The sequence below is a fragment of the Engystomops pustulosus genome, chromosome 6 (assembly GCF_040894005.1).
Source record: "Engystomops pustulosus chromosome 6, aEngPut4.maternal, whole genome shotgun sequence".
NCBI lineage: Eukaryota > Metazoa > Chordata > Amphibia > Anura > Leptodactylidae > Engystomops > Engystomops pustulosus.
This window is the reverse complement of record NC_092416.1, coordinates 39,988,616-40,005,842: the sequence shown is the minus strand read 5'-3', so window position 1 is coordinate 40,005,842 and position 17,227 is coordinate 39,988,616. Positions and strand designations below refer to the sequence as shown.

The 17,227-nt window shown below is 40.5% G+C and overlaps 1 protein-coding gene and 1 long non-coding RNA gene across 3 annotated transcripts in view; one reads left to right on the top strand and one right to left on the bottom strand.

Annotated features, from left to right (window-relative positions):
* The window catches only part of LOC140134960 (uncharacterized), a 162,972-nt gene that overhangs the window by 103,019 nt on the left and 42,726 nt on the right, over positions 1–17,227 (bottom strand). The window lies entirely within an intron of this gene.
* Positions 1,569–16,537, top strand: LOC140065659 (uncharacterized). 2 transcript variants are annotated; one of them, XM_072113239.1, is made up of 6 exons: positions 1,569–1,699; positions 2,076–2,114; positions 6,296–6,418; positions 9,814–9,945; positions 12,687–12,820; positions 16,266–16,537. In XM_072113239.1, the coding sequence occupies exons 2-6, from the start codon at positions 2,090–2,092 to the stop codon at positions 16,503–16,505; spliced, it is 654 nt and encodes a 217-aa protein (XP_071969340.1). In that variant the 5' UTR covers positions 1,569–1,699; positions 2,076–2,089; the 3' UTR covers positions 16,506–16,537. The 2 variants fall into 2 exon arrangements, with proteins under 2 accessions (XP_071969340.1, XP_071969339.1); XM_072113238.1 differs by lacking the exon at positions 1,569–1,699 and adding an exon at positions 1,865–1,927.

The window sequence follows — 17,227 nt, the reverse complement described above, 5'->3', positions numbered from 1 at the left end:
TTGGAGGTCCTAGTTCGAGAGACATCACTAACCAGATCTCCTGACGTCCAGTGCACAATGTCAATCTCACAAGGGTAGGCATTCAGAGCTCCCCACCTTCAGTGTTAAATTCTCTGCCTTGTTGAATTTATCCAACCAATTTACAGCTCACTTTAAAGTTGATTTTCTGGTTGATGCCACCACCATGGGCCATGAAAGGTATTATGCTGCTTGGCAATATTCTGGTAGTGGTTTATTAGGTCGATTGCTGATGACAGGTTCCCTTTAACATTAGTTGCCAGCAAACCCCCCATCCCCAATTGAAATTCACTTAAATCCTATAATCACAGAAAATGTCAATTCACTGAAAAACTCTATGATATAATGACCTGCAGATGCAAGACTATCCTAGTAAGGACTCCCACATAGTAATGAGGACTTAGGTTTCTTAAATATCAATCTGAGAGCACATCAGATCATGAGAAACACCATTAGGAGCCCTCTCTATCAATATCTAGCCAATGAACAGCCTACGAATAGTCATGTGAATAACACACATTGGATTACTATACACTTGATACTAAGTGAGTTAGAGGTCTAAAGGCAGTTTTATGAGTGCATTTTTGAATGGATCCCAGCCCAAGCTCAAGGTCCAATATTTCTTCAAATTATCAAATTATCTTTAGATACATGTCAGATATATACAGTATATGTGGTTACTTTTGGGTAGTTGTGGTGAATAATGTTCAGAAAATCTGGACTTGAAATATGGGGGTACTACGATAGTTACTGTCAATAGTGGTATTTTCTTGCAGTCCATGGTATGGTTACATAATAATAATACATAATAATAATAATTCCTTTATTTATATAGCGCACACAGATTACGCATCGCTGTACAGAGCTTGCCAGATCAGTCCCTGTCCCCAATGGGGCTCGCAATCTAATCAACCTACCAGTATGTATTGTAGTGTGGGAGGAAACAGGAGGACCCAGAGGAAACCAACACAAACACGGAGACAACATACAAACTCTTTGCAGATGTTCACCCTGGGACTTAAATCCCTCGTCCGCAGCGCTGCAAGGCTGTAATGCTAACCATTAAGCCCCTGTGCCCCCCTAATCAGACATGGTTAAGTTTGGTCACTGCATTATGAAAAATAATGTATAAGATTATACCTAAAGATTTGATAATAAAAGAAGTGCAAATGTATTCAAACTGCGAGAATAAAATCTGTGACTTGTATATGGTTTGGCTCATTTAAAAACTTGACCTTAAGGTTCAAGATCCACCCTGACTTCCAGTTACTACCTTACACGACATGGCCATTTTACTAGAAACTCCTCTGCTAAACTTACTTAACTCTGTTATTCAAATAGCACAGGGTTCCAGCACTCTCACAGAGGACGCTTGTAGAATTTCAAAGCCTTTATTACATCGATTAAAGTCACAGCATGTGCAGCATGTAGACACAAAAAGATCTACGCGTTTCGTCCGGTTAGGACTTAGTCATGATCCCCTAACCGGACGAAACGCGTAGATCTTTTTGTGTCTATATGCTGCACATGCTGTGACTTTAATTGATGTAATAAAGGCTTTGAAATTCTACAAGCGTCCTCTGTGAAAGTGCTGGAACCCTGTGCTATTTGAATTACTGATGTTCGTGTGGGCTTACACGTATACCCGTGCACCTGGAGGACTGCAAGAAAGGGCTGATTGGTGAGCTGGCTTTCCCCTTCTTTTATGTTATTCAATACTTAACTCTGTTAAACTTAGTGGCCGGGAAAATAAAGTAGGTGTATTGTAAAGATCTAGCGATATGATTGTTCTCCATCCCGGAAACTCACAGATAAAAGAGAGTGGATCACTCTGATAATACATTGTGTGGAGCAACAAGCTGTATACCACGGCTATCAACTCCAGCTTCTCTATTCACTGAGAGTATAGGTAAGAAAAGATGAAATATAACACACACACACATATATATATATATTTATATAATGCTGGCCAGGTTTTTTGGAGTATTAATTATACTGTTAATATCATTTGTTTTCGACTGGTTTGTTTAAGTCTGAATTCTGTTTTTGTCTTTTAGATTCTTGAAAGAACATGGAAAGATTTTTTCAATCAACTGGTAAGTTTGTTAAGGTTTTGGGAAATGGAAATTAGGCAAGTTCATCTACAAAGAATGAAAAAAATGAAACTTCACTTTTTACAGATATTGGGGCTCATTTACTAAGGGTCCGCGGACGATTTCCCATGTGCTTTGCATTTAGAAGGGCTTTTTGTCACACGGGATCGGATTTTGGGTCGTCGGTGCCGGCTTTCACGCGACCCCGCCGGACTATCCGACGGATTCGGACAAGGCGCGGGATTTAACATTCACAATTGTGTCGCAAGCCATGCACTTACATACACTGGGAAGAAGAAGGTGAACTCCGGCGGACCTCAGCGGGGAAGCGACACATGCAGGATATTGAACGCACGATCTTAGTGAATCGCGGCAGCTCCGAATCCTTGTCAGACAACGCACCTCAGGGATTGCGACGGGACGGGTAAGTAAATGCGCCCCATTGTATTGTTAAGTGCTTGTTAATATTTTTGGGGGGCTGCATGTAAAGGACCTCCTGTAGTTCCTCTATTTTGTGTTTAGTTTGATGTTCTTCCTTCCTTCTGCAAGATACGGTGTCTCTGTTCATGACACCACTAAATGTATTCAATTTTTATTCTGGTGTGTCCATCTCCGAGTAACATACAAAACAGGTTCTTTATGTTTAATCTTAAGTTGACGTTGTATGTAAGTCAGATCTGTATATTTTATAGCTGTAGCTCCACACACATTTATTTTTTTTTTGTCCCAGTGACAATTAGATTTTCAAAATGTATTTGCTTTCATGGGAACAAGGATTATCAACTAAGCTTCATTACAGACACCTTACAGCTGATCATTGCAGCCTGGGACTAAAGTTATAGCATCCAAAGAGCTTCACCAGGGTTCACAGTGAACAGAGAGGTCCTTCTGAAACTAGGGGTCAATCAAAAACGGTTTCAGATGTACAGAAGTAACACGTTTTTTTAATTTATAATAGTTTCTAAAATATGACAGACATTGAGTAATAATTAAAATGAATAATGTAAACACATCTGCGTACAAATCATGTAAAGATCTTAATATAGATATAGGAACTTAGTTCGACCTTAATTGTATGTGTATCTTGTTAACAGGATTCCTTTAGAGCTTTGTAAACAATTTTGTAAACAATTTTGTAAACAATTTTGTAAACAATTTGGTAAACAATTTGGTAAACAACTTCGTAAACAATTTCTATTCCTTCTGATACTCAGAGACAATATAGCGGTTGATTATCTAGATATAGTAATATTAGTAGTCCCGTACACAGTGGGGAGTCCTATGTCCCAATAGAAAGATTCATAAAGATGAAAAAATTCGTAGAGCTGAAAAATTCATGGGGATGAAAAAGTACATAAAAAAGAAAATTGCATGCATTAAAAATAAAAATAAAAATGGATAGTTAAAAACAAATTTGTTTAAGAGTAAATTGGTATCCAGGAGGCTTTTATGTTGCACAAAGTGTAGGGCCCTACACTTGTGTAGACTCTTACAGCTATTTGCCAAAATATATAGGATGTTTAAAATCTAATCACTCACAGTTGGTTGATCATATGCGTCTTTCTCTCTATTCGAACTGGAAACGTTCACTATTGTGGAGGTTTTGGTGATCGTTTTTAATATGTGATGGCGTCCTCCACGTGCAGCGGCATCTGTGTATGTCCTCCGGGAGCGCTTCCACGGGAAACAAGTTCGTACGTTTCACACTCCTCACTCTCCTCCCTTCACGGTGTGGACTCCGTGCCTGCCAGATGCCGCGGGGGATGTCACACCCGAGAACATGCAACGTTCCAAACAATAGGCTCGAGCCCACCCACGACTCGTAGGTGAAAGTTTTCTTGTATTTGTATCGAGGGTGGTGTAATGGATCAAATTGTGAGGATATTTAGGTTCTGTAAGAGTCCAGTAATTTGTGGATAATGGCTAGACGCGTTTCAAAGCGCAATGCTTCTTCCTCAGTAGCCTTGCAGTTGTGGAGTTGTGCACAACTGCAAGGCTACTGAGGAAGAAGCATTGCGCTTTGAAACGCGTCTAGCCATTATCCACAAATTACTGGACTCTTACAGAACCTAAATATCCTCACAATTTGATCCATTACACCACCCTCGATACAAATACAAGAAAACTTTCACCTACGAGTCGTGGGTGGGCTCGAGCCTATTGTTTGGAACGTTGCATGTTCTCGGGTGTGACATCCCCCGCGGCATCTGGCAGGCACGGAGTCCACACCGTGAAGGGAGGAGAGTGAGGAGTGTGAAACGTACGAACTTGTTTCCCGTGGAAGCGCTCCCGGAGGACATACACAGATGCCGCTGCACGTGGAGGACGCCATCACATATTAAAAACGATCACCAAAACCTCCACAATAGTGAACGTTTCCAGTTCGAATAGAGAGAAAGACGCATATGATCAACCAACTGTGAGTGATTAGATTTTAAACATCCTATATATTTTGGCAAATAGCTGTAAGAGTCTACACAAGTGTAGGGCCCTACACTTTGTGCAACATAAAAGCCTCCTGGATACCAATTTACTCTTAAACAAATTTGTTTTTAACTATCCATTTTTATTTTTATTTTTAATGCATGCAATTTTCTTTTTTATGTACTTTTTCATCCCCATGAATTTTTCAGCTCTACGAATTTTTTCATCTTTATGAATCTTTCTATTGGGACATAGGACTCCCCACTGTGTACGGGACTACTAATATTACTATATCTAGATAATCAACCGCTATATTGTCTCTGAGTATCAGAAGGAATAGAAATTGTTTACGAAGTTGTTTACCAAATTGTTTACCAAATTGTTTACAAAATTGTTTACCAAATTGTTTACAAAGCTCTAAAGGAATCCTGTTAACAAGATACACATACAATTAAGGTCGAACTAAGTTCCTATATCTATATTAAGATCTTTACATGATTTGTACGCAGATGTGTTTACATTATTCATTTTAATTATTACTCAATGTCTGTCATATTTTAGAAACTATTATAAATTAAAAAAAGTGTTACTTCTGTACATCTGAAACCGTTTTTGATTGTGCCCACACCCATTTAAAAAGATTGCTCTATTTTCTCTGGTCTCATTCGGTGTTGAGACCTACTGTGGATGCACTCAGACTCGGCACAACAGAGATTGATAAGTGCCACCATAACCTTGATTGAAACTAGGGGTCGTCTGTAAGTTGAGTGCCCTTAAGGCCACTTTCACACTAACATGTGAAAAAGCTGAATGCAACCCGTACCGTTTCGGTACGGATTGCATACGTTTCCATGCCTTTCAATGGGCAATAAGTCTATACATTTTGATGGACATATTGTCCACCGAGTCAACCATACGGGAGGAAAGACAGAGTAGGCTCCCTTCCCCGTAAGTACCGGCGTGCAGCTCTTCTTCCTATTGAGGGCGCAGCGCTCCACTCTCCTCCTCTCCAGCACGCTGCCGTGTGCTCACTCGGGCTATTGCCAGGGACTGCCTGTACATTTTTGCAGTCCTGAAACACGAATAAGGCATTGAATTACAAAAGTTTCAGATTCATATTTTATACATTTTAAACCAAATCTATCTAAAGGATATGTCATTAAATGCCCAATAGACAGAGTCCATCTCTGCAGTCTGACCCCTTATCTGTTGCACTCAGTGCAGGTAGATTGGCTCCATTCACTTTTAAAGGAAATTTACCACCAGGATAAAGGATTGTAAACCAATCACACTTACACACTTGTGTGTGCCTCCTCTATACAAACAAGCAAGAGGGGCCACAGGCTCAATTAACAAATATGTAGCCAGGAGCTCATCATTTTCATAAATTGTACAGCTAAACAAAACAATGACATAAGAACCTAAAAGGAGAGTGGATCTTGCCAAAAGGGGGCAAGCACCAGTATGTCAGTGTGCTTGGTTTACAATCCTTCATCCTGGTGGTAGATTTCCTTTAAAAGACTGGGATTGGTACACTTCTTTAGTTTTTGGAGAAAAAGGTTATAATAACCAGAGAAACCTCATTGGATGCCTGACCCTGTCCTTCTTGGCGAGGTGGAACATTAATACAGAGAAGTGTTTGCATGCGTGCTTGGGTCTCTCCACTTCTTGGAGTCATGGGAAATAGCCAGAAAAGATGAACCGTGCATCTTGAAGACACATTTGTTTTGAACAATTCTAATTTACACATCCTTTCAAAGGGACAAAAGGATTTATTCTTGTTGAGAAAAAGGAAGTGGTGGTAAGGAATTTCCGGAAAGATGTTTTGACTGTTCACAGGGGACAGACAACTCCTACTTTTGAACCTGAAGAGGATCTAAAAGGTAATTTGGTTAAAAGTTGAAGGAATTATAATTTTCATATTTTAAATGTATATAATATGAAGTTAATGGAGCTCATTTACTACTTGTCCGCGGAGCGCATTTTCGTCAGGTTTCCCGATGATTTCCGTTTTGGCCCGCATCTTGCCCGGGATTGGGTCGCTTGCACGCGACAGAAATCTGGGGCGGGCCGTCGGGAAAAAAGAAGGTGAACTCCGGCGGACCTCGGCTGAGAAGTGATGGATGCAGGAACTCAGGCTCACAATCTTCATGAATCGCGCCGGACTTCATCCTCGTTGCACCGTCCGAATAGGGGATTGCAACTGGACCAGGTAAGTAAATTTGCCCTAATGTTTAATGTTAATTAATGTTTTCCCAAGCTATTTGCTAAATTTACATTGTTTCTTTTTGTACTGATGATTACAGAAAAGCATTTGCGGTTTTCCCGGATAATTATGTATTATATTTCTGGCCTATTGCTATTATTGGTCATTAAGATCAAATAAGATTGTGGGGGGCTGACTATAAGCACTAGTTTGAGCTTCTCCCTTGTGTACATTGCACCTGTGACTTGTATGGAGAGTTTTGGTGCTTCATGCATTGAGTTTGAAGCAAATTGAAGTCCTTTATAACAGAGGATGAGCCAAATCGATATAATATTGATTGCAAAACAATAGTCGATGCCCCGGCCCCCACATTTACTATAGTCTCTGCCAGATCTGCCCCAGTGATTTCTGATACATTTTATTTTTGTATATAGCCTTTTAGCATTTGATTCAAAATTTTTTTATATGCTCCTAAAATTTTGAAAATTGTGGACCGAATCCCAATGCACTAATTATTAACATTATAATACTTTATGGGGCATATTTATCAGGACCTCTGCGCAACGCCAGTGGCGCAGAGGCCCTGAAATAATTGCAAATGCTAGCTTATTGATAGGACTTGCGATTATTTGGGGCGTGAAGGGGGGGCACGGCCGGCCGAACGGAGGCTGGCCGGGAGTCCCCGCACCTGCGCACTCGCTGCTACCGGTGACTTTTCATGATTTTTTATTCGCGTAGGATAAACGCTGCGCAGCCGGCTGCCGCGATACATCAAGAGGCAGAAGTCTCTTGATGTATCCTGCTGAGAATATGCAGCGGCGGTGCTATAATACGCTAGCGCACGAGTGCCAGCGTATGATAAATATGCCCCTATGTGCTTAATGCACATTTCCATAAATGAAAACAATGGGGCTTATTTACTAAGGGTCCGCGGATCGCATTTCCATCGGATTGTTCATGATATTCAGGATTTGCGCCACTGGGAAAGGTATTTAGAAGGGGATTGTATTGCACGCGATCGGATTTTGGCGCAGCTGGGGTTCATGCGACAGAAATTGGGGGGCGGGTCGTGGGACAATCCGACTGACTCGGACTGAGAGCGGAATTTAAGATTAAAATTGTGTTGCAACCAATGCACTTACATACAACCGGAAGAAAATGGTGAACTCCGGCTGACGGTGCGGGGGAAGCGACAGATACAGGATATCGGGCGCATGATCTTAGTGATTCGTGGCACAGTGCATTGTCGCCAGACAATGCACTTTCGGGAACTCCTCCGTACGGGTAGGTAAAGCCCCAGTAGCCGCATAAGTAAATTTGCATACAAGTTTAATAAAAGTTAACAAAAAAGTGTGGGGATGTGATGATTAGCCCTTAAAAGGGCTATCCTCACGTCCCATTGATCCACCTACCACCCGATCTACCTTTATAGGTAGATTTGTGGTGGTAGGTTCCCTTTAAATTTTCTGCACATAAACCTGTTGGGCTTTGAAAGTTTGGGCTGTTTTTTTTTTTAATTCATGAATTTTTGCATGCACATTATATTGAAATGTATTAATTACTTCTAAGGGTGAGATCACACATGGCATTAAGACATGTGTTTTCAAATGCACAACAGTTGAAAAGAGCTAATGTGTCTAATTACATTGCTGTTAACATGGCGTTTGAACACAACTTCATATGTCATAATCATCCTGGAGTGTGACTAGAGTGTTTAAAAATGCAGGACACTGCCTCAAATCCAAAACTTACAGTAGTGTCCACTCCTGTACATGACCCCTCACATGGCTTGTATCCTCTCCTGTATATAACCCCTCACATGGCTTGTGTCCTCTCCTGTACATGACCCTTCACATGGCTTGTGTCCTCTCCTGTACATGACCCCTCACATGGCTTGTATCCTCTCCTGTATATAACCCCTCACATGGCTTGTGTCCTCTCCTGTACATGACCCTTCACATGGCTTGTGTTCTCTCCTGTGTATAATGTCAACCACTCACATGGCTTGTGTTCTCTCCTGTATATAACCCCCTCACATGGCTTGTATCCTCTCCTGTATATAACCCCCTCACATGGCTTGTGTCCTCTCCTGTATATAGCCCCTCACATGGCTTGTATCCTCTCCTGTATATAACCCCCTCACATGGCTTGTGTCCACTCCTGTATATAACCCCCTCACATGGCTTGTATCCTCTCCTGTATATAACCCCCTCACATGGCTTGTGTCCTCTCCTGTATATAGCCCCTGACATGGCTTGTGTCCTCTCCTGTATATAACCCCTGACATGGCTTGTATCCTCGCCTGTATATAACCCCCTCACATGGCTTGTGTCCTCTCCTGTATATAGCCCCTGACATGGCTTGTGTCCTCTCCTATATATAACCCCTCACGTGGCTTGTGTCCTCTCCTGTATATAACCCCTCACATGGCCTGTGTCATCTCCTGTACATGACCCCTCACATGGCTTGTGTTCTCTCCTGTGTATAATGTCAACCACTCACATGGCTTGTGTTCTCTCCTGTATATAACCCCCTCACATGGCTTGTATCCTCTCCTGTATATAACCCCCTCACATGGCTTGTGTCCTCTCCTGTATATAGCCCCTGACATGGCTTGTGTCCTCTCCTGTATATAACTCCTCACATGGCTTGTGTTCTCTCCTGTATATAACAGTCTAGAGTCTAGAAATACTCAATCTACAGTCTAAAAAAACAGAGAGAGTACACGGCAACTACCTTTGATGGGTTAAAGGAGTTGGCTTCTCCTTACATCATGTTTTTTGTAATGTGTGTGTAATTTTTTTTTTGGGGGGGCAGGATATTAGGTAATTTACCTATATACATCTATTAATAGTTCTGTTCCACGTTCTTGATAAGTAAAGTGAGGCCTCCTGTCTTTTACCTCATCAGCCAGACATCCCTGTCCATAAATTGGCCGCAGATGGAAAGTCATGTGATCTGTCCATGAGCAATCGCCCTGCCTGTTGTATTCATGAATACTATTATAAGGTTCTGGCAGGGTGATTGTCTCTAAACTGTTTATAATTACTTTTTTTTTTTTGGTGTTTTCAGAATTCGATTTAAGAGTCTACAAACTAACTGGGGCAAGAACACCATTTTATTTCAAAAATAGTAACATGGACTTACTCATTGCCAACCTAGAAAAGTCTATCGTAACATTTGGGTTGAAGAATCCTACAAAAGGTATTTTACACTCATGTTCTTTATTGGCTAAAATATTATTGAGTGAGCTGGGGAATGAATGACAACAGTGGAAAATCATGGCAGAGTACCATGGACACACATAGCTTTGGCTAAAGGCATGATTTAAGGTTTTTCACTACATTTTAGATGATTAATCCAAACTGTTTCCTATCTTTTAAATGTAAATGAACGGGAGGTATGGGATCAATTTTATCCTCTCTCCTACAAATATCCAGGATTGAAGCATTACGCATCCCCTACTTATTTCTTATTCATAGTATATATGATAATCTATGCCCCCAATGTCATCCACGACCAGAAAGAACACGCTTCCTTATGTTCTGGGTTGGGTGGATGAAATTCCAAGGGAAGGCCATATTAACTGCTATACCAGGAGAGGAAACTAGTAGCTTCAAGGTGACCCCACCACCGTGTGAGAATTATGTGACTAAGTGAATGTCTTAATTAAATTGGAGAAAGAGGTCTACCTAAAACGCAATGCTATGCCCAAGTTTGAGAAAATCTGAATGAGTGGCCTACAGCGATCATTAGAATGTGCTTCATATACTTTGTATTGGTTGTGTAGTGACTAGATACACTGGATGTTTCCTCTTACTATTATACCAATATTGCTATTGCTGAGCAAGATGGGAATGTTTAGTGTTTGTGTTTTTAATAAAAATCTTTTTGATTAATATTTTTTTTTAAAAAGCAGCATATTGAAAAATACCTTGCAATGGCACGCAGATATACAGTAGCGCTGATTTACATGACAGACATAACTAACCTATTATTTTATTATTCTGTTCTGCAAGGGAATACAGACGGTCCCCTACTTAAGAACACCTGACTTACATACGACCCCTAGTTACAAACGGACCTCTGGATTTTGGTAATTTGCTGTACTTTAGTCCTAGGCTACAATAAACAGCTATAACAGATATCACAGGCGTCTGTAATTAAGATTTATTGTTTATCTTGGTTCTTATGAAAATCCAACATTTTTAAAATCCAATTGTCACAGAGACCAAAAAAAATTTGACTGGGGTTACAATAATAAAGTATACGGTTCCGACTTACATATAAACTCAACTTAAGAACAAACCTACAGAACCTATCTTATATGTAACCCGGGGACTGCCTGTACTTAGAAACCACTCATTTCCTCCTAAAATTCCACCTGAGGCCACCTGCACACAACCATATTTTCTGTCTGTGTGCTAGGCGTATCGCAACTTTTTTTATGGCTAGCACACGGCCCAAATGTTTTCAATGGAAAATACGGTTCTTCATTTGTTCAACCATATTTAAACCCGTATTCGGACAGGCATTATTCAATAGAGAGGAGTAGGGTGATGAGTGCTCACTACCCTTTCCTTCTCCAACCAGCCGTGTGTGGTGCTCAGGTTCTGACCCTGATGTGCACACAGTTGTGTGTATGTAACAAACTTTGTCTGAAACCTTCCCTTCACAAATGTCCTCCAAAACTATTTCCTTCAATAAAATTTCCTCCAAAAACCACTACCGCCAACACAGATTCCCATCTTCCATGTCACAGGGACCTCCACTTCCAGACAATCCACACACTGACTGGTGGTTAAAATGAAAGCAGGGAGGTGGCCTTGTTTAATAGGTGGATAGGTCACAGGGTGATGCTTCTCCATACAGTCCAGGTGTTTGCTGCATATAGCATAACATATAGGGGGTCATTTACTAAGGGCCCGATTTGCGTTTTCCCGATGTGTTACCCGAATATTTCCGATTTGCGCCGATTGTACCTGAATTGCCCCGGGATTTTGGCGCACGCGATCGGATTGTGGCGCATCGGCGCCGGCATGCGCGCGACGGAAATCGGGGGGCGTGGCCGAACGAAAACCCGACGTATTCGGAAAAACCGCCGCATTTAAGAACCGAAAATGTGTCGCTCGGGACGCGCTTACCTTCACTCAGACGGCCTCGGTGAATTCCGGCGCGTTAAAATGCTTTTCAGCGCAGCAGCGCCACCTGGTGGACGGCGGAGGAACTTCCTTATTAAATCCCGGCCGGACCCGAATCCAGTGCAGAGAACCCGCCGCTGGATCGCGACTGGACCGGGTAAGTAAATGTGCCCCATAGTGTTAACATTGCCAATCAGTGCTGGCACCCGTGAATCTATCAATGGTATTAATGTAAACATTGACACGTCCTGCAAAAAATGATACCTTACACAGCTACAACATAGACCAAAGTATGAAAATGTTATAAGCGTCAGAATATGGCAAAATGAAGACATTTGGTTTTGGGGTAAAGGGTTTTCATTTTTAAAAAAACTAAATTTGTTATCCCTATAATTGCATAACCTAAAGAATAAACTGTGTGTAGCGGACAGTGAAAGCCATAAAAACAGAGCCCACAAGAAAATGGCGCATAAGCCAAGTTCACTGTATTTAGAATCTTTTTCTTTTTCCAAGTACACGTCATACAAAATTAAACACCGCCAATAGGAAGTAAAATTTGTTTCATAAAAAAACAAGCCTTAATAAAGCTCTGTATACGGAAACATAAAAAAACGATGGATTTTTAAAAAAGGGAAGCAAAAAATAAAACAAAAAAAAACGAAAATTCAATTTCCACATGAAGACGGGTTTTCTTAGAAATCGTATACTCTCTTCTGCTAATGTAAATCACTGTGATCTTCCCTGCATCTATCCCACAGCCAAATTGTTTTTTTATATTTTATGTGTTTGTTTTTTATGTTATAGATGAAAAAGCAGTGTTTTATGTGAACAGATACGCTGAGATTGCTGAGAGTAAGGGGCTGCCAGTTGTAATCAGTTGCACAGTGAGTGGGAGGAATTACTTCCTCTGTGCAAGAAGTAACTCTGTAGTTCTTCAGGTAAGATACAAGTTAATCCTATATACACTCACCGGCCACTTTATTAGGTACACCATGCTAGTAACGGGTTGGACCCCCTTTTGCCTTCAGAACTGCCTCAATTCTACGTGGCATAGATACAACAAGGTGCTGGAAGCCTTCCTCAGAGATTTTGGTCCATATTGACATGATGGCATCACACAGTTGCCGCAGATTTGTCGGCTGCACATCCATGATGCGAATCTCCCGTTCCACCACATCCCAAAGATGCTCTATTGGATTGAGATCTGGTGACTGTGGAGGCCATTTGAGTACAGTGAACTCATTGTCATGTTCAAGAAACCAGTCTGAGATGATTCCAGCTTTATGACATGGCGCATTATCCTGCTGAAAGTAGCCATCAGATGTTGGGTACATTGTGGTCTTAAAGGGAAGGACATGGTCAGCAACAATAATCAGGTAGGCTGTGGCGTTGCAACGATGCTCAATTGGTACCAAGGGGCCCAAAGAGTGCCAAGAAAATATTCCCCACACCATGACACCACCACCACCAGCCTGAACCGTTGATACAAGGCAGGATGGATCCATGCTTTCATGTTGTTGACGCCAAATTCTGACCCTACCATCCGAATGTCGCAGCAGAAATCGAGACTCATCACACCAGGCACCGTTTTTCCAATCTTCTACTGTCCAATTTCGATGAGCTTGTGCGAATTGTAGCATCAGTTTCCTGTTCTTAGCTGAAAGGAGTGGCACCCGGTGTGGTCTTCTGCTGCTGTAGCCCATCTGCCTCAAAGTTTGACGTACTGTGCGTTCAGAGATGCTCTTCTGCCTACCTTGGTTGTAACGGGTGGCAATTTGAGTCACTGCTGCCTTTCTATCAGCTCGAACCAGTCTGCCCATTCTCCTCTGACCTCTGGCATCAACAAGGCATTTCCGCCCACAGAACTGACGCTCACTGGATTTTTTTTCTTTTTCGGACCATTCTCTTTAAACCCTAGAGATGGTTGTGCGTGAAAATCCCAGTAGATCAGCAGTTTCTGAAATACTCAGACCAGCCCTTCTGGCACCAACAACCATGCCACGTTCAAAGGCACTCAAATCACCTTTCTTCCCCATACTGATGCTCGGTTTGAACTGCAGGAGATTGTCTTGACCATCTCTACATGCCTAAATGCACTGAGTTGCCGCCATGTGATTGGTTGATTAGAAATTAAGTGTTAACGAGCAGTTGGACAGGTGTACCTAATAAAGTGGCCGGTGAGTGTATATGTGCCTCTTTTTATGTCCTTATCTTGTATGAGTATGCTAGAATACAGTGGGACAAAGTTATAATTAGCCATGTATATTACTCTATAGACCTCTATGTAGGTCTTTTGCACAATTCGGCGCGTAACTACATTGGTAGCAGCCATAGCAGCTGCTGTGTCAGGGGGCCCCTTCACCCAACCTGAAACACTAAAGAACGGAGGATGTGCTTATTTACTAAGGGTCAAGATTGCACTGTTCACGGGTTTTCGGGATTTGCGCAGCTTTGACGAGTATTTAACAGGGGTTTGTGCTGTGATTTTGGTGCATGCAATCGGTTTTTGGCGCAGCTGCGCTGGGTTCCATGCAACAGAAATTGGGGAGCGGGCCGTTAGACGATCCGACTGATTCGGGCTGAGCACGGGATTTAAGATTCAAATTGTGTTGCAAGAAAATGCACTTACATGCACCAGGAAGAAGAAGGGGAACTCCGGCGCACGATCTTAGTGAATCGCGGCAAAGTGCATTAAAGTCTGACAATGCACTTTCGTGAACTCCGGAGGACCGGGTAAGTAAATGTGCCCTATTATGCTACACATTGTACATCATAATATGTATATAACATCTTCGTCAGTACACAGCATGAATCGGCACCTCGGATAAGAAATGTTGGGAGAGAGGGAGGGGACAGCAGAATGACAGGACTAGGGATTTCCAATCTCTACTTCCCGCCATCTGCTTCTCCCATGTGGTCAGCAGCTAATGGGACAGATCTGTGTAAGTGTATAAATGTATACCGTATATCAGTGCATAAAGTGCGTGGGCTCACAATTCAGCAGATTCAAAACTGTTGAGACATTTTGAGGACAAAAACTGACATACTTGCAATGATACTTCCCCCATATGTCCATGTCCTTTACATAATAGCCTATATAAGTGGCATAATATTTAGCCCTCATGGTAAAAGTTATTGAAAAATTTAAAATTCTTCAAAAAAGACACCAAAATTTAAAAAATTTAAACCCCAAAATTATGGCAATAAAATATACAACTTATCCTACAAAAATTTTTTTGCTGAAATGGAGAAAAAGGTTCTCCTGTTATGTATACTACACAGTGAACAACGTAAATACATTTTTTTAAAAATGATCAGGATTACAATTTCATTACAAACACAATCCACTCCCACTGTTTTTCTCATCACTGACGCTCTATACCCGATGTACTCCAGTCCTATAGTAATGTCCTTGACTCTAAAAGATTATGACTCTCTAGTGAGAATTACAGCATCAAACCACAAGACGGGTCCCCATTTAGACCACGTTGCGATGCATTTTCTTCTTTCCTTATTCTACCTGAACCACAGATCCTCTGCATTTTTATATACAGGAGAATAAATATACATAGCATAGCCAGTCATGAATTCGATATAACTTTTTATTTAGTTGTACTCACAGCTCCATCATTAAAAACTTGCATGAGCTCTGACAAGCTTCTTCTGGGACATCACGGTTTTGCCCCAGTTACTTGGACTTCCCTTGTGTCTTTCTACATGTTTGTCTCTGTTCGTTTCCTATCTGTTTGAGCACATATTTATAAAAGGGTCGTCCAGTTGTCCCTTGAGGGTTAGCACAGTAAGGGCAAGTAGGCAGGGACAGGGGTTGTTGGTAGCTCAGGGCCTGCAAATATTACTTTGTCTTGACAACAAAACGGAACCAGTGAAAAACTGCAAGTTAGGTCTTGGAACATTTATGGAAATGCCAAATGGGAATACCACATTAAATGGAGTTATTTATATATTGGGATTTTTTTTTATTGTAAAGATGAGTACAATTTGGACAAATTTGGACAATTTAAAATTGTAAATAGACTTTGCAGTCCACTATGAACTTACATTTTCTATCTTTTCCATTAAAGCGAATCTACCATCTCCCAAACACACACAAGTAAAAGCAAAATTGTATGCTCTGAGCCCTTTCCATACAGGTCTAGTTACTGCTGTGTTGTGTTTTAAAAGTAAGTTTTTAATTTAATGCTCAAGAAAAATACACAGAATATCAAAACAACGGGTACACATAACACAAGTATTAGGTGGAACAACAACACGTATTACTATGGGCATATTACTACGACTGCTATATTTTAGCGTGTAAAGTTACATTTCATTATTTACTATTATTATTATTATTACTATTATTATTACTATTTTTATGCACAGGAAAGTGAATTGCCAGAAGAGATACCAACCAAGACCAGTGAATTCATCTTCTATATGATCAACTTTTCTCCTGGGGACAATGGCTTCCGTTTCGAGTCATCATTGAACTTGGAACCACCAGAGCAAAGATTTTGTTTCGCATGGGACCACACAGACCCCAGCAAAAATGTGATACTTAAGCCGCATCAGGAAGATGTTACTGATGAAACAATGAGAATCTTACTAAGCAAAGTATCCTGATACGTGATGTGAAAACAGTAGCTCAGCCTTCAAATATTATTTATCAGCACAGAAGTTACCTTTATCTACTATACTATACTACACTATACTATACTACACTATACTATACTATACTACTATATGATACTAAACTATACTACTATACTATACTATACTACACTATACTATACAATACTATACTATTATACTATACTACTATATGATACTATACTATACTATACTATACTACTATACAATACTACTATATGATACTTTACTATACTACTTTACTATACTACACTATACTATACAATACTATACTACTACACTATACTACACTATACTATACAATACTATACTACTATAATATACTACTATATGATACTATACTATACTACACTATACTATACAATACTATACTACTATATGATACTATACTACTATACTATACTATACTACACTATACTATACAATACTATACTACTATATGATACTATACTATACTACACTATACTACACTATACTATACAATACTATATGATACTATACTACTATACTATACTACACTATACTACACTATACTATACAATACTATACCACTATAATATACTACTATATGATACTATACTATACCATACTACACTATACTATACAATACTATACTACTATATGATACTATACTATACTACTATACTATACTACACTATACTACACTATACTATACAATACTATACTACTATACA

Coding starts and splice junctions, on each gene's coding strand:
- LOC140065659 (XM_072113239.1), top strand. CDS start 2,090: ATGGAAAGATTTTTTCAATCAACTG. Junction 6,419..9,813: donor ACCTGAAGAGGATCTAAAAG/GTAATTTGGTTA, acceptor TGGTGTTTTCAG/AATTCGATTTAAGAGTCTAC. Junction 12,821..16,265: donor GTAACTCTGTAGTTCTTCAG/GTAAGATACAAG, acceptor TTTTATGCACAG/GAAAGTGAATTGCCAGAAGA.